General features: G+C 54.3%; 1 protein-coding gene across 1 annotated transcript; it reads right to left on the reverse strand.

Annotated features, from left to right (window-relative positions):
- Nucleotides 1–19,158: 19,158 nt before the first annotated feature.
- TDGF1 (teratocarcinoma-derived growth factor 1) lies at nt 19,159–22,599 on the reverse strand. Its single transcript, XM_028518620.2, has 6 exons — nt 22,516–22,599; nt 21,683–21,735; nt 21,465–21,599; nt 20,902–21,016; nt 20,700–20,809; nt 19,159–19,455 (listed from the first exon to the last, which is right to left on the reverse strand). The coding sequence occupies exons 1-6, from the start codon at nt 22,551–22,553 to the stop codon at nt 19,346–19,348; spliced, it is 561 nt and encodes a 186-aa protein (XP_028374421.2). The 5' UTR covers nt 22,554–22,599; the 3' UTR covers nt 19,159–19,345.
- Between the last annotated feature and the right edge of the window lie 1,456 nt (nt 22,600–24,055).

The following is a 24,055-nucleotide window of genomic DNA, read 5'->3' on the forward strand; positions in this document are numbered from 1 at the left end:
ACAACCTCCTCTGTGTTTGGACTAGAGCTTCCTCCAGGTCCCTAGCTAAGCTCCTGGGAGGCCACGTGGGCACCTCGTTGTTAGGGGTCGTCTCAGCCGGTTCCTTTGCGGGTAACAGTGTTCCTGTGAGCATTCGTGTGTCGGTTTCCGGGCTTCTAACATGAGGCCACTAGTGCATCCTGCTGAAATGTGAGGAGGGGAATGTCTATTGCTGGAGAGCCCTCTGGAAACACAGGGGATTGTCCTTGATACGTAAATGGCTCGATTCCTCCGTAGCTCCTCGGCTGGGAACACAGCCACCAGACTACCTGTCCACGGAGAGAGGTGGGACTGCGACGGCCCAGCCAATCGGCACCGCCGTGGGAAAGCGGTCACCTCAAGGACCATCATGCACTTGGCGGAGTTCACTTTTGCCTGCAGGGAGCAGCAGCAGGTGACCCCTTCCCGTCAGTTTCGTTAAACTTGCAGCTCCCGTGAGGCAGCTCCGCAGCCCAGGGGCCCGCGGTGTTCGGCGAAGCCACTGAGTAAACAAAGGCACACTTGTCCCTCGTGCAGCCTCACACGCTGTGCCAGCCACGTGATTTTCCACATCTCGGGTTACTGGGAGTATTAAAGTCAGAATGAGGAATTCGAAAGGTGTTTTGTTTTGTTTTGTTTTGTTTTTTAAAGAATTGGATTGTACTGCTCACTCTTAGGAGCCACTCATTCTAGAGCGGCTCGTTTGGCGCCGGCTGACCGTGCGTGCCCCTGTGATACTTCTCGTATATCTGACACCTTTTAAGAGCAGCTCTTTTGCGGTTATTTTTCACAACATTGTAAAAGCCCTCAGAAACATGACAGCTCGAAATAGGCCACACGGTTTGTCTCCTCCCACTGCAGCTCCGAAGCCCGGACAGACTGGGCGCGGCAGCCGACTGGGGACTCAGGATGCAGGCAGAAGCAGGTGCATTGAAGACCAGAATTCCAGTTATTACTGAATGGAGCTAAATTTTCTCTCTCTCTTTTTTCTCACTCTGCTCTCCCCAGTTTGGACTCACAGCAACCCACAATGGGAGCGGGGGCAGAGGGAGCGCCAAGAAGCCCTCTGATTCTAGGGAGAAAGGAGACTCCTAGTGCTCAGGGGAGGAGGGGGCAATCACTCGCTGCTCTTTTCCCAGCCTCTCAGGTGGGTCTCCAGGAGATTCCAAGGCGAGGGAGGCTCGCAGCGGCAGTGGGGGTGATGGACCAGTGAGCAGCGGGGCCTGCACACAGAGACTCCCGAGGACAGTAAACCTCGCTCCAGCAGGAGGAGCTGTGTCCGGTCCCGTGGAGTGGACCCACACTGCCTAGTCCCTCTCTCAGTCCCCTGGGCACGTGACCCCAGGTGTGAGTGCGGTCACCCGAAGCGCACGATGCATGGCAGAAACAGGCCACCCAAACCCCAGGTTTCTGGCCGAAGGGCCGGCCAAGGGGAGTTCGGGGAACTGGAAATCACCGGGAGACCACAGAGGAGGGTGGACCTCTGGAAAGAAACTCCTTGAACATTGCTTCTGAGCGCCTGGGCTGGCTTCCGGACGGGCTGCAAGGGCGTGGTTCTGACCCAAACAATGACACGGGTGGAGAGAGGATGTCCACAGGCACAGAACGCCCGAGCCGCACCCTCGGCCAGCCACACTGAAGTGTAACTTACGGGTCTCTCCACCCAGCGGTGGCAGAGCACGGGTCCCTTTCGCGTGCACGTGAAGGAAACCACAAAGCAATTCCTAGAACTAATAAGTGAGTTTAGCAAAGATGCAGGATATGAGATCAATACACATTAGTATATGCTAGCCATGAGCAAGTGGAAACTGAAATTAAAAACATGCTACTGCCCTGGCTGGGCGGCCCAGGTGGTTGGAGCCTTGCCCCGTGCACTGAAAGGTGGCAGGTTCGATCCCCACTCAGGGCACACACCTAGGGTGCGGGTCCCCTCTCTGGTCAGGGAGTACAGGGGAAGCAGCTGATGGATGTTTCTCTCTCTCTCTCTCTCTCCCTCTCTCTCCCTCTCTCTCCCTTCCTCTCTAAAGTCAATAAACATATCCTCGGGTGAGGATCAAGAAAAAAAAACAGATTGCCATCTACAGTAACTACCCAAATGAAATACTTAAGTATAAATCTTTTGTGCAGAATGTGCCGAAAACTGCAAAATGCTGATGAATGAAGTGAGCGACAAGATCAACAAATGGAGAGACACGATCGTGTTAATGGTTGGAAGACTCAACACAGCAGAGATATCAGCTCTCCCAGAATTAATCTGTAGATTTGCTGCAACTCTAATCAAAACCCAAGGTGGATGTTTTTATAGAGAAAGGAGGCTGATCCTCAACAAATGGTGTTGTAACAACAGGATATCAATACACACACACACACACAAGACCCTGACTTAAACCCTACACCTTATACAAAAATTAACTCAGAGTGGATCACAGGTCTAATTCAAAATGTAGAACTGTAAAACCTTCAGGAGAACACGCAGGAGAAACTTTTGTGGCTTGGGGGCTAGGCAGAGTTTTTAGAAGTGACAGCGAAAGCACAGTTCATAAAAGAATAAAAATAATGCATTGGGCTTCGTCCAAATGAAAAAGTCTGCCCTGCAAAGACACTGTTAAGAGAATGAAGGACAAGAAACAAACTTAGAACAAACATTTGCCAACCGCATACGTGACAGAGGATTTGCACCCAGAGGGTATGAAGAACTCTCAAAAGTCAACAACGTGAGAGCAAACAAACAACCCAGCTACGAGATGGGCAGAGCGCTTCTTCACCCCAGAGGATACACAGCCACGCAGAGACGCCACTCCCGCTCCTGTGAGAAGTGCGCACACACACACACACACACACACACACAATGTCAAGTGCGAGAGAGGCTGGTGTGGAGCAGCTGGAACTCTCCTACATTGCTGCTGTGAATGCAGCACGGTGCAGGCAGGCATCAGTCCAGAAAACGGTTCGGCAGTTTCCCATGAATCGCACACACGCCCACCGCAGAGCCCAGCCACCCCACTCCTAGGTGTGTGGCCCGGAGAAATGCAGAGGCCGGTACCCCTCACGCAGCTCTAGCTGTGCTGGCCGGTGGGCGGGAACAACCTGGTAGTCCTTCAGTGAGTGGACGGGTGGCCAGCTGTCTGACAGCCATATGATGCAGTGCCTCGTGGCAATAAAGAAGAACACATCCCTGACACATCCGGGACCTCAGATGGACCCCAAAGACATCAAGCTGAGAGGAAGAAGCCAGTCTCAATAGATCACACACTCTCTACGTCCCATTCATAGGACAGCCTGGGAAAGACAGACCGTAACAAATGCCTGGGGTGAGAAGGGGGCAGAGTTGCTACAAAGGCAGAGAACCAGGGAGTTTGAGGTGCGCCACAGAGCTGCCTTGTTTTCTGACTGTGGCTGTGGTTTACATGGAGCTGTCGGTGTGATAGATTCAGAGCTGAGCACACACACACACACACACGAGATGTTTTTTTAACCATGTGTGCATGCAAAAATAAACATTTAAAAATAGAACAGAAATGTTTTTAGCAGTACTTTGACTTTCTTTAAAAAGGTTTAATTTATGTATTTATTTGTTTGTTTATTTATTTATTTATTTTTAGAGAGAGGGAGAAGAGATGGAGAAAGAGAGGGAGAGACACATTGCCTGTCTCACGCCCCCCACTGGACACAAGGCCCGCAAGCCAGGCCTGTGCCCTGACCGGGAATCGAACTGGCAACGTTTTGGTTTGCGAGAAACCACCCGACCCGCTGAGCCACACCCATCATGGCCATTTTGACTTTTTGCTGATTTGGTCAGATTCAGCCACTGAGAAGTCTAGAGGTTATTCACCGTCCCGGAAGTATCACGGGACCCTGCTGCCGATTGCCCCCCCAAACCAGCAGCACTGGAGTCGTTAGGACCAACACCTGGGTCAAACCCTGCGTTTTAACTAGCCCCCAGATGGCTCACGGGCGTGTTCAAGTCGAAGGTGCCCTGCTCGGGCGTGGCAGCCCCACACCTGGCTCACCCTCTGAAGCCTCAGTGTTCTGCACAGCCCCGGGCTGGGGCGCTCCCTGTTGAACGTTCCTTGGGGCCGTCGGTTGGGGGCAGCTAGCAGCTTTCCCTCAAAAACGCATTGCTTTTCTTCACAGAATCTCACCTCCTTGGAGCCTTGTTCAGTGAACACAGGCCCTGACTTCTGGCTTCTGCACCGAGCTTAGCTCACTTGAAAGGCGTCGTCTAAATGCATACATTAGATAGGAACCCCCCCACCCCTCGCCCCCCGTGAGATTTCTAACTCACTCCCAAGCAGATGCCAGGGAAGCGTCAGAGGGGAGGGGTGGATTTCAGGGGCTGGGAAAGACAGGTCTGCAAGGACCACGGCCACTCCACTTCCCCCGAGAAGTGCAAGGTGAGCTTCCATCCCTGGCACACTCACGTCCACACCCCCTTTACCTTAGAGATGAATCGGCTGCCGTCTGGGTGGTGTGAAGGGGGGCGGGAGCCACAGCTCTGGGCCGGTCCTGAGACGCAGGGTCTCTCAGCCCTTTATATGCGGAGTGGAGGGGTTACAGAAACGCCCCAGGCTTTCAGGGTTCCTTGCATAGAATTAGGGTTGGGATCACAGAGCTCTCATTCCAGGGACATGGTGGCCTCCTTCCTGGTGAAAAATAGCCCCCATGCCCTGCTCCCCTGCCCACCCCGGGCCGGAGAGCTCTGCTCTGGCAGACCCCGCAGGGACCATGACTTGGCTGGAACCAGTTATTGTGCAGAACACGCCCTGGATTATCGGGGAGCACGAACCTACTGTGCCTCGGGCAAAGCCACCCTCTGCCCCTGGGGGTAAAGGAGCCTGGGATGGTGTGACAAGTCACACTTCGGAGTCATTTTACAGGATGACTTAGAGAAGCCTGTTGTCCTCTGGAGCCGCTAATCCCTGCCTGGAGGGTAGGGCGGTGAAGACTTTCACAGTCTGCCCAGTGCTGCCCAGCAGGAGCGGGAACTGGCCTTGGGGACCGTGTCCCAGGGAACGGGGACTGTCTCCCAGGGAATGGCCTCAAACCCAGAAGGGCTCCTGGGTTGAAAGCAACATCGAAGCCATTCCCACGCGCACGCCATGCTCTTGGGTTAACACCTGGAATGGCCCCTTGGGACCATCAGCTCTTCACCAAACCCTGCGGGGCCACGACCCCTGGTTATCGATGCTCAGACCTCCCCTGCGGAAGCCTAGGGCCGTGGAGCAGCTGCAATAGCTGATTTTGGTTGTGTGGGCGGATTTAGTAAGCCCTTCCCCGCCCTGGCCGATGTGGTTCAGTTGGTTGAGCATCGCCCTGCACATCAAAGAGTCATCAGTTCGATTCCTGGTCAAAGCAAATGCTTGGGTTGCAGGGGGGGTCCCAGGTTGGGGCATGTACAGGAGGCAGCTGATAGATGTTTCTCTCACACATGGATGTTTCTCTCCCTCTCTTTCCCCCTCCCTTTCCCTCTCTAAAAGTAAATCTTTTAAAATAAGCCTTTTCCCTCCCAAAGTGCACGTCTTATGAAAGAGCAGAGGCGGCTTGTGCAGTGGAGGGTTTTTTCACGGGGAGGACCCGGAGGCAGGGCTGGGGGCCGCCCCTAACGCATCACCTATTCGAAACGATACCCAGAGCAACACTGATTATCTCCGGAGCATGTTTTCAGGTAAAAACACCTGTTTTGCTTTAGGGTCTTTCTAGCTGACGCGATATGCAAACAGAGAGAACAGGATAAAACGGCAGTAAAAATTTTGAAAATACCATTTCCCTCTTGAAAAGAAATCCATAGGAGAATTGAATATTTAATAGGTGAAAGGTAATCTTGAAGGATTTTTTTTTTTCCACTGACATGCTAAATGTTGAGAAAGACTTCTGGTTACAGGAGAGTCCTCCAACTTTACTGAAGTTATTAGCAAGTCCTTTAAGAAAAACTTATCAGCTTAAGCTTCTTAAGTGTGGCTACTCCCCTGGGCTGGGGGAGGGGGGCGGGGGGAATCCAAAAAACCCTCCCTAATCCCCTAGCGTGGAATTTCACAGGCTCCATAATCTGTTCCTTCAGAGGACAAACATTTATGATGTTTCCATTTCGACTGAATTTTGAATGGACAACCTTCTGAATTTCCAAATTTTCATCCTGTGTGTACAATTTATTGAACAGGCAGGGATGCCTTGGGGGGGTGGTCTTCTCAAACAGCTCCTCCGCTGAGAAGGCAAGTACTGCCCCCCCCCCCCCCCCCAACAATGTTAGGCCTTTTATAAGCAATTCCAAGTTCCTTGAGGCAGAAATCCGGGAGCCCACGGGCTCCTGGAGCCGATTCCAGCCTCTTACTGATGCTGGTTTTGCGACACCTGGAGCGTTTACGCAGGTCGCACGGCGTTTTCTAGCTTTCACTTGGATGTTCTTCTGGGAAAAGCTGATTGGCCCAGGGCCTTCCTACTAACAAGATCATCTTCCCTTCTAACCACGAGCTCCGTTCCCTCCGAGAGCTCACCATGCTCCGCATGCGCAGGACACGCTAGTTATCTATCCCTTTGCTTCCTGGTCAGAAGGAGTGGGAAATTCCCCCAGTCACAAGGTAAAATGTTTAAATTTAAGCACAGGAGACTAGTTTTCTACCTGAGGGAGGAAGGGGAAGATAAAAATAATATTTGTGTGTGTTATAGTGTGAAGCATTTTGTGTTGTATTGTGGTTCTTTTTTAAAAAAGATTTTATTTATTTATTTTTTTAGAGAGGGAAGGGAGGGAGAAAGAGAGAGAGAGAGAGAAACATCAATGTGTGGTTGCTGCGGGTCATGGCCTGCAACCCAGGCATGTGCCCTGACTGGGAATCGAACCTGCGATGCTTTGATTCACAGCCTGCGCTCAATCCACTGAGCTACGCCAGCCAGGGCGTACTGTGGTTCTTCACTGAGAGCTGTCGCCTGGGTTTATTGTGTGATATGAAGGCTGCGGCTGAAAAAGGCCAAAGGACACGCCCACGGCCCCAGAGCTGCCAGTGGCAGAGCTGAGGCTCGGACTTACGTCAGTCTGAACTCAGAGCAGGCAGACGCTCTTGACGTCACATGTTAGGCACAGGACGTGTATACTGTAGATATCCATATAAACCACGGTGAACGTGGCATGATTTGAGCCACCCTTGACTCTGGGGTGTCCTCATCCCTGGCCATGATTTTAATAAGGAAGAAGCAGGGGATTCAAAGTTAATTAAATCTTTGCTATTTACATAGGAAATAGCGATGGCCAGCCCTTGCTAGATGGTTCAGTTGGTTGGAGCATTGTCCCGAACACCAAAAGGCTGTGAGTTCAAGTCCTGGTCAGGGCACATACGTGGGTTGCAGGTTCAATCCTCAGTTGGGGCACCTGCAGGAGGATTCTGATCAATGTTTCTCTCTCACATCCATCCATGTTTCTCTCTCTCCCTTCCTCTTTCTCTGAAATCAATAAATATATCCTTGGGTGAGGATTACACACACACACACACACACACACACACACACACACAGTTATGGCTGTAAGAAGTGCTCAAGAGATAGAGGCAGGAGGAACCGGCTGATCTGATCCAAGTGCCTTTATTTGATGCGGCACTGAGAGATGGGTTGGGTTGGGGTCAACTGCAGCCCTGTGGGGGAGGCAAGAGTGGGGTTTTAAAAGAAAAAGTGGGGGAGTTGTGGGGGTTAAAGGACGGGTTAGTCTCTTGTTCTTCCAGACGGGTGCCTCAGGGTTCCAGGATGTGAGCTGGGACAAGGGGTCAGGCAAAGGGCAGGCTGTTCACAGGTGCACAAGGGCCAGTGTGGCCACCAGGTACAGTGGTTGGTGCCAGGTGTCTATTGTGCGCGGTGGGAGAGAGTTTGGATTAAGCTTCGGGCCGTCAAGAGAGTCAGGACAACTGAGTCATGGACAGTCCAGCGAGTTGGGAAACTGCCCTGGTCCTTTCAATGGCCAAGGTGGTTAGTTAAAAAAAACAGATGCCAAGCCCTGGTTGGGTAGCTCAGTTGATTAGAGTGTCGTCCTGATGCACCAAGGTTGCGGGTTCAATCCCTGGTCAGGGCACACACAAGAGGCAACCAGTGAATGCATAAGCAAGTGGAACAATGGATCAGTGTTTCTTTCTCTCTCCCTTCCTTTCTCTTCCCAAGATCAATAAATGAAATGTTAAAGCACCAGATGACCAGATAAATGGCCAAATAAAATTGGATTCTTGGGGTTTGGCCGATAGAAGGTGAGGGCTCGGAGCCTCAGAACGTGGGGGCTGCACTCCCGTTGACTTTACGTGACTCCTGAGCGTCCAGCTTCGTCCGCTGGGGAACCTGGTACGATGCGGCCGAGGCCGAGCGGAAAACAAGAGGCCCTTTGAGTGTCCGTCCCCAGAGGACCCTACCACCAAGCACAGACAGTTCAACGGTGCCCATGACCAAGGTTACGGAGGGAAGGCGACCTTCCCAAGCAACATTTGAGGACATTCCCGACTGCAAGCATCCTAACCTCTTCACCCTTGAGGATGCTGCTGCCCGGAGACCATGCGTCTCTCTTTCTGGTTTGTGAAATGCGGTCGGCACGAGCACAGAGGTCTCCGGGCGAGGCCAAATCCGAGGGAGGTCTCCCTGCGGGGTTTCCTGCGGGGCCGTGTTCCTTACTCCGCCGTCTCCGGGTGGCTTTACCTGTAGGCGAACCCGTGTTCCTCCCCGGGGACCCCATGAGAGCGAAACAGGAAGCAGGTGAGCATCTTGCTTCTCCTTCTGTCTCCTCTCGGGGATTCCTTCCCGGGGACCCGGCTCCGTGTTCCCAGACGCCTCTGGACCCTGTGGTGAGGTCAAGTGTCATGACTGTAAAGAAAGTGTCTGTGAAACTCAAAATTGAGCAGATGTCGTTGGACGCTTTTTAGCGGGCAAAGTGCTTTTGCTCACGTGATGGAATTGAATGCGTCGTCAGTGAGGACAACGAAGAGGGATGAGAAGTGTGGCGGATGTGACGGAGGAGAGAAGACGAGTGTGGGAACCCCCCCCCCCCAGGACGATGAGGCTGCTCCTGCTGGGGGGCGGGCAGGGAAAGGGTCTGTAGGTGGACGGGCCCCTGAGGGCTGGGCTCGCCGGGCAGAGGCGGGACAGGCTGGACAGACAGAACGGCTGGCCCACCGGCCCTGTTTCCCAAGCGGCCCGGGTCTCTGTCCACCGCAGACCCCACCGCACACAGGGCAGGGAACTGGGGCTTCTCGAAGGGGCCTCCTCTGCCAAGGCCACCAGAAGCTCTCCCCGGAGGCTTCTAGTGCCTTCCTGGGGCCGGGAGCACTGGGCTGCTTCGCGATGCACTAAATCTGTAGGGAATGAGAAGTCTGTTCCCCTGGAGATTTCTCTCCGGGGACTGACTTAGAATCATGCTCGGGGAAAGATGAGAGTTGTGACATTGGCAGGGCCTGGGCTCTTGCCTCTCTCCTGACCTTTCCCGGTCCTTGGTGAGGCTGATCCGAGTTCCATGACTTCGGGTAAGCCGGTCCTGCTGGGTGGGGAGGGGGCCGTGGTGCCTGAGCGGCCCCGGATTACGCCGACATTTGTACTGGAATCTTTCCTGTCATCTCTGCAGAAAAATGGCAGTGGGGACAGATTCTCCGGCAGAGCCGATGGAGGAGGTTATTTGGGGCGGGCAGTATTTTGGGGTTTTTCCAGACGCTGAGATTGAGACTGCTGAGTCCAGCCTCGTCTGGCCAAGCACGTCCTTGCATCTCAAGGGTACAGCTCAGGGAGAGTGGGCGGACGGGCCCCAGAGGGCAGCTCTTTGGCCGGCCCCGAGGCTGGCTTCATGGGGCAGGGGCCAGGCTGAAGGGGCAGTGTGATGGGGCTGCTCCTGCACCCTCCACTGGGACCCGGGTGACCGAGAACACATGTGAGCGAGAACACGTGTGAGCAAGAACACGTGTACCAGTCAAGGCACGTGACACCCCGTGCCTGGACCGCAGCGGGCGATCTGTGAGTGACAGCATGCAGCCGGCGCTGCTGCTGGACGGCCGGGGGTGCCGCCGGTCACACTGGAGGGTCTCCACGGCCTGCCGGGATGTTGTTCTCTCCTGGTGGTCAAGGTGCCGCCAGGGGCAGCCTGGGGTGGGCTTGGGGCGCTGGGCGAGCCCAGGGGCTGAGTTAAGACTAAGGGCTGTGCCTCTGTCCAGTCTCGGACACTCCTCATTCTAAGTCCTTCTATTCCTCTGTGAAATGACAGGGTTCAAGGTCACCTCCCAATTGAACGCAATGGCTTCCGGGAGGGTTCTTGGCCTGAGGTCCGTGGATCATCAACAGGCTCCAGAGGGTCCGTGAAGCCCTTGCATGTACCTTCATATGTGGGTTTCTTTCTGAAGAGAGTCCGCAGCTTCCTTCAGTCCTCAGAGGGCTCAGGGACAATGACACGCAGAGAACCTGCGTTGTTGGCCACGCCCTGTCCTTGCTCTTTGTATGAATAACTCCCATCCAGGCCGCACACCCGCCGTCAGGAGCACAAAGAGTGTCGGCGGTTTCTGCCCGGCCTCACATGGCTGGCTGCGGGCTCTGGAGCCCGAGCCCTCGACAGAGACACCACAGGGGGGTAAGGCATGACCGCCTGAGAGTATCTGAAAAACCCCTTTCTCTTCGGCTGAGGTGAGGTTCTAAGGGCTAATGAGGTATTTTAAGGCTGAATTTCTCTCTCTCTCCCTTTTTTTTAAACACACGGGCAGGCATTCGGCAGCGATTTTTTTTTTAAATTTAGTTTTAGAGTGGGGAAAGGGAGGGAGAAAGAGAGGGAGAGAAACATCTATGTGTGGTTGCCTCTCATACAACCCCCACTGGGGACCTGGCCTGCAACCCAGGCATGTGCCCTGACTGGGAATCGAACCAGAGACCCTTTGCTTCACAGGCCGGAGTTCAATCCACTGAGCCACCCCAGCCAGGGCTGAATTTCTCTTTTAATTGAAAGCATCAGTGTGGATGTTAATCACTAATGACTAAATCATTCGTGCCAACTTCAGTCAGTAGTGAGTAAATTGTAATACATCCTCAATAACGAATCAAATCGCGAATAGCCAAGCTTTACGCACAGCTGCGGGGGAGCCGGTGCATAAACAATAGGATGGATGTGGGCGTCTCTCACAGCCTGCACTTCACGGCGGGCGGCTGACGTGAGGGGACCCCTGTGCTTGTCCCGCCGTGTCCTGTGCAAGCCAAGCTGTTGTCATTCCCCACAAAGGTGGTTGAAGGGGTTCCCAGGCCTCGAGCTGGCCTATTAGATTTTCTGGGGCAACAATGTGTTAGCCTGTGGTCTGCTGTTCCCCAGACGTGTACCAATAACAACGACAGCAAAGGGAATACAAAGATAAGGGGGACATAACAGATGAATCGCCGTTTATGAAATGTTTCTCTGTAGAACACCCAACGTGGCAAAATTGTTTCATTGCAGCCAAGCTTGACACGTCTAACTGTCTGTCTGTGTATATTCATTCTGGAGACCAAGAGGTCTTCCAGCGAAGGTCGTGCCAGGTGACTTGACTTTGGTCCTTGGGTCAGGGACGGTTGGGCATCCGAAGATGGTGGCTTTCTGGCCTGAGGCTACGAGTCGAAAACTGCCTTGAGTGTAGTTGCAAAATGCTTTGAGATGTGTGGACGTCAGAGCCACGGAGACTACGGGGCCAGCGTGACGGCCGGTCTCAATCTGTGAGACGTGACGTGCTGCGGCCTGGGCCTTGTGTCCAGGGAGGGGCAGAGGGGACACAAGCCTCGCCATTGGGGGTGGGGGCGTGATCCTGGGCACTGTGGGCCCAGCCCAGCCCTGCCGTCCCCGGGGAAACCTGGCCGACCATGCTGGGGACCACGCCCAGAGACCCTTCAGACCTGGGTGGTGACGTCACCCCCATTGCAGGGACAGGGGACTCGAGGCCGAGGGAGCCTCTGGGTGTCCTCCGCCCTGAGCCAGGCCCACAGCTTTTCAGTGGTGTGTCTCGTTAAGAGAATTTCCATACAAGGCCCCACAGCCTGGAAATTCCAGGGCAGTCACCATGGCCGGGACCCTTGGTGACCGAATGTCTCCTTGGCAGGACGCCTGATTCTGCATTTCTGATGCCACACACTTTACTCATGGCATTTGTCTATGAAAGACCAGCGTTCTGTGCAGTGAGGACAGAGTACTGGCAGCTCAGTCACCGAGCACCTACTGCAATGCCAGGTGCCCGCCCCCGCCCCCCGTTTCTTCTTTTTTTTAGAGATTTTATTTATTTATTTTTAGACAGGGGAAGGGAGGGAGAAGGGGAGGGAGAGAAATGTCACTGTGTGGTTGCCTCTCACATACCCCCTACTGGGGACCTGGCCTGCAACCCAGGCATGTGACCTGACTGGGAATCAAACTGGTGACCCTTTAGTTCGCAGTCTGGCACTCAATCCACTGAGCCACACCAGCCAGGGCCTCCCCGTTTCTTCTGCTTCTCATGCAGGCCCGAGGGCCAGCTCTTCCGATGGTCCCTTGCAGGCGAGGGCAGCAGCTCCAGCATCCCCTGCTCAGGAGCGGCAGAGGCCGGGCCTGCACTGCTCCGTGGGTGCTGAACAGAGTCCTCACGGGCGCCGGGCCCAGGCCCTCTCAGTCAGCGCTGCACAGTCGTGACGACAGCGTCTGCGGGAGATGTGGTGTGGTGACCTCAAGTGTGACCTTCGGCCCCCTGCCTGCCCCCTTCGGCTTGCCAGGGCTCTGGGGAGGTCAGCGGCCTGGACGCGGTTTCACGACAGGGATGAACAAGCCGCCGGAAACCTGGCCAAAGAAGCCAGACGGAGACAGAGAGGCAGAGACGGAGAAACGCAGGCCTTCCAACGGAGCAGCCGAAGGCAGAGCTGCTGCCCCTCCTCTTCAGCAGCCGTGTGTTGGCCGCCTGCCCCGTGCTGGCACTTTCCTGGACACAGCCGTGAGCGCGGCACCAGCCCCCATGGAGCGCCGGTCCCGGTGCAGGGGACAGACAGCACACGTGACACTGCTGCTTTCGTAGGTGGCCGGTGTGGGGATGCGGACGAGACCCCTGTGGAAGGGGTCGGCACCAGCGACCTCGGAGCATCCGAGGCTGCCTCGGGGGGGCCCTCCCTGAGGGCGCCTCCCCACATGTCCAAGTGCAGGAGCCTGTAGTTGGGATTCCAGGCACAGGGCTGTCCCCTGGCAGCTTGAAGAGGCCAGCTGGGGCGCAGAGTGGAGTTCCAGACAGCCGGCTGCCCCTCTGCGCCATCTGGTCCACCCCCCTCCTGCCCCGGCCTGGTCGGCAGGAGGCCGGGGATGACCCTCACTTTGCGGAAGAGCAAACCCCACCCCCTGACCTGCTGGGACTGCCGGCCAGCCAGGCAGGGGCAAACCTTGTTTTCAGGCAAGAGCAACACAAGTGACGTAGATACCCCTGCAACGCTCAGGAACGTCTCCTGTTGGTTTTGGTGGTGACACCTACCGAGGTGGGGGCGGGGCACGGGGAGACCCAGCCTGGGCAGCCAGCCGCCTCCGGCCACGCCCCACGTCCTGCTCGGAGTGGGGCCGAGGGGCACTGCCACCTGGATGGGCTGCTGCGCTGCTGAGCTCCAGTGACCGCGCAGTACTCTGTGGGTGCCACAAGAATGTTTGCAAAAACAATTGAAAAAAAATCATAAAGGGAAGGAAAAAAGAACACAATGCTCTTAGTGATGCAACTGAAATGAGAACCTCATCAGCCCCCTTCTGAAAGCCAGGGAACCAGGGCCACGCTTGCCACGGCCGCCCGGGACTCAGCCGGGGTGCTGAGCCCACACATTGCGGCGGGGGAGAGTGGGTGGGAGGGTCTGCGGGGAGAGAGCTGCGGGATGCTGGGAGGCACAGTGGCCGCACCCTCCCCACACGGCCTTCCAGCACATTCACTGAGCCCTGCCCTGGCCGAGACCCCGATGGACAGCCTGCCGTGCCTTCCTCCGGCCGAAGAGCGGGCTGTTAAGTGACTGACTTGCCCGTAACAGGCCCCGCTGACGTTTGCTTCCAGCCTGTCCGCATCTAAACCCAGCGTGTGGGGAAGAAGGCCACGGTTTGGACAGACCTGCTCTCGGCAGCCGGAGGAGTGCCTGCAGTTTCCTGCTCTCCTCCGTCCTCTCCGAGGGCCCCTCTTTCCCGCAGCCCCTGCTCTTCCCGGCACAGGTCTGACCTGGGAGAGGTTTTTCGCCCTGAGTGCCAGGAAAGCGCTGGCTCGGCCTCCTTCGAGACCAAGGGGAAGCTGGCCCTTTGGTGAGGAGGCAGGACCGGCCTGCGCTGGTGCCTGGTCTCCAGGAGCATGTGTGAGTGGGGGTGCGTAGGTGTGAATGCGTGTGCACACCTACTGACCTCTCTGTTTAGGGCTCTGGGCCTCCTTTTGGCTATTTTCAAAAGGGCAATGAGGACAGCTCTGTGAGAGCACCGGCCGCTGGGATCGGCAGAAGCTAGGGCAAGAGCCGAGTTCATTTCCAAGAGCTCTGGGAATGCTGGGTGGATGGCAGATGCTCGTCCGTCAGCTCTGCCCACCCAGCGGTTGTCAAGGGGAAAGGAGGCTGGGACAGGGACATCTGGGAACAGGGTCAAATCTCTCCAAATCTGCGTCCTTGGTGTGCCTGGAGGCTTTGAGGCCCAGTGTACACCAGGGGGCTGCCAATCCCTGTCCTCAGAGGTGAGAGACAGCCAGCTGGATTCAGAACCAGCTCCAAAGAGCTGCTCTGCGTGACTCTGGCCCAGAGCACCCGCGTGTTTCCCAGGCTGGAGGGAAGGGCGGGGCTGGGGCAGGAAGGCTTGGGAAGGAGGAGGCCACGTGGCCAGTGACTGTTGCAATGCTTCTCACTGGGGGCTCTTAGGGGCTCGTGGAGTTGCAAAGCCATTGAACTGACCTCCCTTGGAGGACTCCCCTCCTCCTCCCCCTGCTCAGACAGGGAGGAGTCTTGGACCTGGGGGAACGGAGGCCCTTGGCCAGGCTGTGGCTGGGCTAACAGAGTCTGGCGGTGCGTGGTGGTCACTGTCAGCAGGTGGGAGTGCAGACAGCCTGAAGCCTGGAGGGAAGGGCCTTATGCACAGGATCTAACCAAGGCCACCTTTCGTCCGGGGGCTATCAATATTTCTACCTGCTGCGTCTGTGCACCCAGCGGACCTATGGCTCCTTATGGGGGGTGGAGCGCCATCTCTCAAAGATCTCCAGGCACTATGGAAAATCAGCGTCCGACTTTTCCTGACACTGAACAAGACTTGTTTTCCTTTTCGTAGCACGTGGGTTCTGATGTCTGGTGAATCCAAAATCAGTTTCGACTTTTTTGAGGATGAAAGCCTGTAATGGTCAATGTCATTTTCTTCTGATTGACACGATTACATGCTCATTTATCTAGTCCGTAGTCCCTGCCTGCCTTCTCTTCTTTCCCAGTTGAAAGGAAACCCAGGTGATTTGGAATCAGATGATTGATTTCTCACCTGCCTTCGGATCCCTGGTGTCGGCATCTGCGCGGAAGGACGCCCCCCCCCCCCCCCCCGAGCGGAGGCGGGGCCGTGAAGGTCTATGTACTCCACACGCTCAGCATGAGGAGGAATTGTGTCGTTGAGGAGGGCTGCGTTGCTTAGAAGAAAGCAGGCGGATTTCTCCTCCCCCTGCCCCCCTCAGGTCAGCAGCTGGAGCGGGCGAGTCTGCAGGGGAGGGCAGACCCCTGGAGGTGCCAGACCTTTGGTCGAATGGCCTCTCCCAGCTCTTCTTCCAGCATCCCCCCCACCCCCCAGGGGATGTGGGCGTGGTCTCCTAATTGTCTTATCACGTAGTTGCTGCCGAGGAAGATAAGGAAGCCCCCTCCTGCCTGCCTTCCTCACCCCTTCTCCCTTTCTGCATCTCCCCAGCGGCTCCAGGGTCCCCAGCGGTTGGTACACAGGTGCCCAGGGTCCTTACATTCTAGTGGGGAGAGGCAGACGTGGAGACAAGCCCCCAAAGGAGTGTTAGGGGGTCTGTGAGTCCCTTGGCGGGCTTGCAGCTCAGGGAGTGCCCCCCCCCCTCCGCCCGCCCTGTGGTGGGCAGGGTGAGGGCAGGGGTAGGTAGGTGGCAAGGGGGAATGCGGGTCACAGAAGGAGGTGCATTGGATGACCTCACTTGGGTGAGGCCCCTGGGACAAATTCACCAACAGAAAGTGGAATGGCGGTCGCCAGGGGCTGGGGCAGGGACCACGGGAACTCCTGTTTCACCGGTGGAGTCTCCACTGGGGAGGATGAATGCACTTGACACCACCGACCTTTACACCTAAACATGGTGAGAATGGTCCGTTTTATGTTATGAGTTATTTAACAGTGAGAACAGTGACTGGATGTAAAGAAAAACATTGAACGCAGACGACATGGCCCAAGGCAAGGTGGTCTGTGAATGCCTCAGTTTGGAAACCCCGCCCCAGCCCCGCCCCAGCCCCGCCCCGTGTGGTTACGGGAAGCCTTCTTTCCATACTCTAAAAAGTTTTCTTCCTTTATTTCTCTCTTACGTTTTCCATTTCTGGGCAAAAACACATGTTTTAAAACCACTCTGTGGTAAAGAGGCAGGTAGGAAGAGAAGAAATGTGATGTTTGTTGGGAACCTCTCTCGTACCAGTGTTCTACTTTCTTTTGCTTCATCCTAACACCACGGCGGTGTGGGCTCGAACCCTGCTTCCCGGGCTGGGGGACTGGCCCCGGTGCCCACGAATGGCCAGAATGACCCGACCGGCCAGCCTGGCTGGATTGGCCCTCCACCCTGGGCTGCCCACCTTCTGCTATGAGCTCTTTGGGGCATCCCCGCACCGCTCTCCGCTTAACCCATTTGACCTCCCCTCCACGGGGCACTGCAGAGAATCCCACTCGCTTGGAATTCTGCATCTGCAGGGCGTCAGCTTGGAAGAACCAGAGTGGTAGGTCCATTAGCAGCTGAATGGTGGGAACCAGTCCTGTCCCTCAAGCAGCACACACACCAGAGCCGGCAACCACACTGGGCCTGAGCTCTGGGCTCTCCCGGTCCCTCGGCTCCAGAAGTGCAAGCAGATGGGACACGCCCCTGCCACGCAGAACCCACACGGCACTCGGCCCCGCGCCACTGAGAAGTAGCCCCAGTTCACACTTGGGTCACTAGCCTTCCCGTCTTCACTGGGCATGCGCATATACACAGCCTACTTTATTATTTTTTCTTTTTCTTTTTTTGGCTGCACAGCGTGTTCTTTATTACAGTCCGTAAAGTGGAGACGGTGAGAAGCCAGTGCTCTTTGGACACACGAAGGAATGAAACATCTGTCCGCTCTGAGATCGAGACCCCAGAGGTCAAGCACGGTTTCCCGCAGAAGTCAAAAGGTGAAAGAACTCGGAGCCTAAACTGGAAAGACCATTAATCTTAAAAAAAAAAAAAAAATGGAATGAGAGACCACATAGAAGAGCCTTCGGCATCTGGAGGGGCAAAATATTATCTCGTGCTTTGCTTTCGTTTCCCACTGAACGCCACTAACTCCTTTCCTTTATTGTGGAAACTCAAGAGCTTCTATCACTCCGAAGCTTTTCCAACCGCCCCCACGCCCAGCCCCAGGGACTGGTCCCACCCTGGGTTGGGAGCCATGGAGTAAAACAAACAGGATGAGTTATATTTAGAAGAAATCTAAGGACCAGGGGTCACGAACCAGAGCTCAACGCCCTTGACTTTCATAGATCTTGGAAGCAGGACTCTCTGCTCTTTTGAAGTGAGACAAGGATCTCTAATACCTTGCAAGGAATTTGTCCTTTTGCTGAGGGATGTTTCTGGATCCTGTCTGGGGTGAGGCTGACGCGTAGGGACGCTGAGTAACATTAGCTTACTTCCCTCTTGCCTACCCACACAACCTATTTTGTTATTTTTTTAAAGTTGAGTCTTTTTTTTAACATTTTATTTTTAGAGGGGAAGGGAAGAGAGGGATAGAAACATCAATGAGTGGTTCCCTCTCATGCATCCCCCCACTGGGGACCTGGCCCGCAAACTTGGCATATGGCCTAGACTGGGATCGAACCGGCAACCCTGATTTGCAGGCTGGTGCTCAATCCACTGAGCTAGGCCAGCCAGGGCCTACACACCCTATTTTAAGTGGGTGTTACAGCTCTATCCCCTGGTTTACAACTAAATACACTGGGACTATTTTCTTTTACAAGTTAAAATAACTGCCTGGTGTGGAAAAAACAGGTGATTAAGCACTCTTGTTGGAGAAATTTAGATATTTTTTGTTCCTAAGACTTTATTCTCTTCACAGTGCCTTGAGAAAAAAGGGGTGTCCTTGTCTTCTACAGCTTCCTATAGAGACTTGCCCCCAAATCATCAGTTTAGCAATCCAGTCTGTTGTTTCCTGCTCGCTGGTGTTCTTGGCCACGCCCCTCCCCTCCCCCAGCACCTGCATCCGGGCCTTCACCGCTCCCTGGAGCCTGCCCCCTCACTTGCTCTCCAGACACCGTCTTTAATCGATGGTGATCAGCTCTACCTACGTGATGCGAGTTAGCCTCAGTTCCACATTAGATGAGCTTTTACCATCTTAAGACAATCGTTCAAAGGAAAATAATTAAGAAGCTCTTGGCAGAGTTACATATATCAAGAAACACAGGAATCAGGCACAGTGTAGACATAGCTGGGGTTTTTTCTTAAGTAGTTTTTTGGAAAGGGCTGGGCAGAGGTGAATAGCTGGTTCAAGCAAACCTCATTGGTTGCGCCTTCCTTTCTCTGTGCTTCCCACAAGGACATGGCGTTTTTGTTTGTTTGTTTGTTTTGTTTACAAATTGAAAGCAAAGGGTCGCTAATTTGATTCCCAGTCAGGGCACATGCCTGGGTTGCAGGCCAGGTCCCTGGTGGGGGGCACATGGGAGGCAACCACACATTGATGTTTCTCTTCCTCTCTTTCTCCTTCCCTTCCCCTTTCTCTAAAAATAAATAAAATCTTTTAAACAAAACAGACAAAAAACAAATGGAAGGTAACACCCTTCACCCACAGAAAGATTACTTCTCACTGAAGGCTCCCGTGGTGGTTAGCATTTTTTAGAAACAAAATACATTTAATTAAGGTATGTATGTTGTTGTAGACATAATAGACGACCGTCTAGTGTAAACATAACTTTTACATGCACTGGGAAACAGGAAAAATTGTGTGACCCCCTTTATTGTGACATTTGTGTACGGCAGCGGTCTGGAATCAAACCAGCAGCATCTCGGAGGTGTGCTCGCACTGTGAGGAGTGTCAGGGACCACTGTGGAAATCTATCACTACTTCAAGGCAACTAACAAGTGATCATCTCTCGGGACCTTGGAGCCACAGCTTCACAGGTCACAAAATCTGCATGACAAATGTCGCACGCAAATGTTGATGGCTATTAACTCCCTATAGCAAGGCAGGTGCCAGCCAGCAGAAGGGTGGAGCATGCAGATGGTGTCAATTCTGGAGTGCTGGAAGCCTCGAGGTGCTCATCCATCACTTGGCCATCTGGAAGGTAGGGGCGCTTGGTCATTAAAGGAAAATCCCTCCGGCAGTAGATCCTGCTGCCCACACACGTGGCGTGTCCACACGAGCCAAAAATCGGCGGGGGCCCAACATTTCATGAGCACAGGGTGTTTATGGGATCAACAGTACCGACTACATAAATTCAGACACCCGGAAAAATCTCTCAGCGAGAGCTGCCACGGGCTGACTGTGAACTTGCTCTCCCCTGGACGTGTGCTCTCGCACCTGGTCACCTACCCCAGCCAGTGGCACCTTCCGTCAATCGCAGGGGTGCAGCTGAGCTCCATTAGCCTCTGGGGACAAGGGCACAGCATGTTCTGGGTCCCAAGTTGCAGGAGGAAAATACAGTCCCCACCCATCCAGTCACTCAGCGTGTGCACTCACCAAATGCCTGTCCCGGCCTGACTCAGGAGGCAAATGGGACAGACGCCGACGCAGTCCGTAGTACCCCCCTACCCCGGGTCGGGGGGCCCCACCTTGTACTCAAGAGAAGCAACTGCTTCCACCTACTTTCCCGAGCGGAACAGTTTCCCTTCCTGACTTCTACAGGGTGGGAACTGGGAGAGGCCTCTGAACTTGGGTGGACCTAGAAATCTGGCTCAGGTCATAGTGGGGACAGAGCCCGCTCCTCTGGGCCCGCTTTAGGTCCCTGCCCTTCTTGTCATTGTCTTCTTCACGTCAGTGAAAGTCAACCAGGTGAAAGGGGTCTGAGACCAATCGCCGGGGGAAAGGGGGGTGGTCTGTGCAGGGACCTTCTAGAAACCACAAAGTCCCTAAGGAATGAGGGTGGGGCCAAGCCTCTGGTACAATTTAAGGGCATTAGCTGGAGTTAGGTGCCATTAGCACTGGTGGGTACTAACTGAGCTTTCCCCCTGGAGATTTTTGGGGTCTCCCTGCCTGAAGGAAAGGAATACCAGAAAGCATCTCTTGGTGTTTCAAGACACCAAGTCTTTTTCTTGTTTGTTTTCCTCAACAGACATTCACGTACTATCAAACGTCAAAGAGACTGGGAATAACTCTCCATCCAAAAGGCAGCAGGGCTAGCGATGTTTTGGGGGCAAAACTATCAAGGATGCCAAGGTCATTGCCATCTGGAGCCCTTGACGCTTATATGAACAGAGCTTTGGCTGCCAATCTGTAGCACGCCTGAGGTCAGACGAAAGACCCCATTAGCTAAGTGCCCACAGACCACCCACTAACAACCAGAAAGGACAATCGCCACTCACCACAGCCCGGCAGGAATGTCTGAGGGAAGCAGCGCAGCTGGCCGTGCCAGCATTTGCACATGGAACACTTCCGGGGCAGCCAGGTGTCATGGGGCACAGACCCACAGCTCCTGAGAAGGAACGGGTGAGGCGATACACACGTATTTCAAGTGCCCACTTCTCTTTCCCCTCCTCTCCACCGCACCCCCTCCTAATGGCTTACTCTTTGCGCCTGTCGTGCTCACAGTTCCGTCCGTAGAAGGAGGGGGGGCAGGCACAAAAGGACCCCAGCATGCAGGTCCCCCCGTTCAGGCAGCAGGTTTTGTTGAGCTCCTTACCTGGAATGTAAGAGGTGGCTGAGAGGGTGGAGGGATTGAAAAGCTGAGCTCTGGTAGCAAAGGCTGGCACAGCACCAAGCGCATAGTCTCCCGGATGTGTTGGCGGATGTCTAGACATTGTTGACCTCACTCGCAGAGCAAAGCTCTGGTTTTTAGTGTTCCTTTTGCTAACTGTGCCTTTGAGCAGGGAGACCTTTTGCATGCCAAGGCCCGCGGTGGTTCCCGGAGTCCCCATTGTGGCCTGGGAGCAGGTGAAGGAAACTCCAGGGGCGTGAGGTAGACACCTGACTATTCTCCATAATGAAAACCTGTCCAGCCATCCGCCCAAACTCAGAAGTAGGTTCCCTCCCGCTCTCTCAGGTGACAGAGGATCAAAAGACAGAAAACACAGGGAGGACCGGGAGAGGGAAATCGCCCACAGTGTAGCTCTAAGGCAGGTAGGGCTTACTGTCCTGGATTCTCAGGGGTGGCACAAAGTGGAAAGGCCGATGACGGAGAGCTGGCTCCTCCTGGGACCGAAGGCCATCACGCCGGAAGGCCAGGTCTCCCTGTGACGGACGTGTGTGTTCACGGCGGTCCAACCCTTAACGATAAAACCAACTCATGAGTCTGTGTTTCGGGCCACATAAAAATTACTAGTGATCGAAAGAACCAAAAGTCTCTTACCAGCAACTAATTGCAATTCAAATGCTTTGGAAATGGCCATGATCAAAATCACCCTAGGACGAGATCAAACATCGTTAGCAAAACAAAGCAAATAGAATCTTTTCCGTTAACACCTGGGTCTTCTCATCACCCGGACAAGACCGCAGAGCCCTAAGGGGAAATTCTAGAGTAATTCTCAAGTATCACCTTTCTTTTCTTCAGTTCCCTTTCTTTTAATTCATATAACAACAAAAAGAAAAATGAGAATAAAACCCACCTACTATCCAACTCTCTTCAATATGTATTATTACTTCTTTGGCTCTGTCCTCATGTGCACCTTAATTAAGCAGGTATAAATCTTTGATCATCTACTTCATATGTATTTTTCTCCTGTATATAGTTTTCATGTACAAACTTTAAAATGTGGCATAACGTTCTGTGTAATGGATAGATCACATTTTACTATGTCATGCAAACCAGTCAGTGGAAAGATGTTTTTTAAGTTCAAAAAATTTCCCCTTATTTGCAATGGTTTTGGCAAAGATTGACTCTGTCCATGCCTTTAATGTCCTCAGAAACAGATTTTTAATTTCATTGTAAAAGCTGACCTTTTCTTCCACGGGAGTCGAAAAACACTGGTGACAGACGGAGCCGCTAACCTGGCTGAAAACCTTAAAAGCCAAGCCCAAAGGGGTGTAAGTGTCAGGCTGGGTCCTTCAGGAAGAACAGCAGTGTGGTGGGCAGGTCTGTCACGGTTCGAGCGGAAGAACTCAAAGGACAGGGAAGGGGGGACATGCTTTCTCACACTGGCAAGCTCTAGCAGCCAGAAGTTCCTAGGAGAGACGGGGTCATACCTGGAAGAGAAGCGCTCCGTCTTCATGCAGCCCATCATCGCTCCTGACAATTCAGGGGGAGAAAGGTCACCAGGGCTTGAATTCATTGCTACCCCGATATGCAAATGGGAATTTAAAAACAAAACTATCTCAGATGAGAAATGCGTTTCTCAGGTCTTAGGAGAAGCAGGAGCAGGGACATCTGGGGCAACCTGGGGCAACGGGGGGGGGGGGGGGCGGGTAGGGGGGAAGGGGGGGATGCAGGACCGCGGGAGGCAGGACCCACGCCTCTGACAGCGCCTAACCTCTTCAGGGGAGGGGGGCCGAGGTGAGAGGCCCCCAAACAAAGAGCGAGTGGAAAAGGTGGAGTCTTGTAAAAGCGGGGTTAAACAGGCCTAATACCTATCGTTAGTTGCGGGTTAAAAATACCAGACTTATTTTTGGGGGAAAAAAGAGGCAATTCAATGACACCATCCAGTGGTAATCCCAGGTTGGAGGAGCGGTGGGAAGTAATTGCTTTAATCAGGAAATTCTCAGCACCGCCTATGGGACTCTCACGGTGTTTGATAGTTGATTGTCAAGTTTTAATTCTTGAAATTCGCTTTCATCTTTGAGGTTCCAAGAAAGGCGAGTCGAGCACCGTGCTCTGGCCTGGGCACACTCAGGTGGGGCGGGGGTGGGGGGTGGGAGTTCAGCGCGTAGGGGGCGGGGCGAAGGCCAGGCAGCTAGCAATGCCGACTGATGGAAGTTCAGGGTCAGGAAGGGTCCCAGAGGGGTTCCTGACCTCACGTGACTGCGTGTAAATTCCTGGAATTGCAAGTGGAGGCTGGGAGGAAGCAGGGGAAGGTGCGAGGGGGCGGCCTGGGGGTCCTGGGGGTCCGCAGTCAGGGTGCCAGGCCGCCCCAGGACAAAGTTCTACAAACATGGCACGGGAGGCCGCTTCGGCTTGGCACTGGGTTCCACCGAGATTTTATCGGCCTCCCGGCGCCCGCCGCGCGGTCCCCCTGCCGTGCCCTCGCCGCCCCGCCCCCCACGACACCAGCGTTAACCCCAAATTCAGCGGTGTCTTCGGTTATCCTCAAAGCGTTTTTTTTTTTCTTTTTTGCGGTCACATCCCAGCTGGCGAGGTGCGCCCCAGAGTATTTAATCTGTTACTAAATACGTCCAAAGTCATGGGTAGTTCTTCAAGATAATTGAATTCTAATTTCTAAAGTCAAAGCCCGGCGCCTACCAAACACTGCAAGTCAAGAAAAGCTGCGAACGGGCAGCTCTTTTGCAATTCCCTTGTCACCGGCCCTTGTTCACCGGCCCCACACGCGGCAGAAGCCAGCCGCCGCGCAGAGGCCCTCTCGCGCCAGTGTCTGCCTGCCTGTGTCACCGCGCGGGGTCCACCGGTGCTGAGAAGGGTCGCTCTTTGCAGCCACAGCTGCATCTTGGGAGAGTTAAGTGTCGAATTATTTTTATTGGGGGCGGGGAGGGCCATATCAGATCCACGGGTGGATGCAGCTCGTTTACTCAGGGCTCGCCGCATTCCCAAGCCCGCAGCACGCAGCCGCTGGCC

This window comes from Phyllostomus discolor, chromosome 7 (assembly GCF_004126475.2).
Source record: "Phyllostomus discolor isolate MPI-MPIP mPhyDis1 chromosome 7, mPhyDis1.pri.v3, whole genome shotgun sequence".
NCBI lineage: Eukaryota > Metazoa > Chordata > Mammalia > Chiroptera > Phyllostomidae > Phyllostomus > Phyllostomus discolor.

Excerpts from the sequence above, each read along its gene's own strand:
- TDGF1 (XM_028518620.2), bottom strand. The coding sequence starts at position 22,553 with ATGATGGGCTGCATGAAGACGGAGCGCTTCTCTTCCAG. Across the intron at positions 21,736-22,515 it reads ACGGAGCGCTTCTCTTCCAG|GGTGATTTTGATCATGGCCA; the intron begins GTATGACCCCGT and ends ATCTCGTCCTAG. Across the intron at positions 20,810-20,901 it reads GAGCACGACAGGCGCAAAGA|GAGCTGTGGGTCTGTGCCCC; the intron begins GTAAGCCATTAG and ends GTTCCTTCTCAG.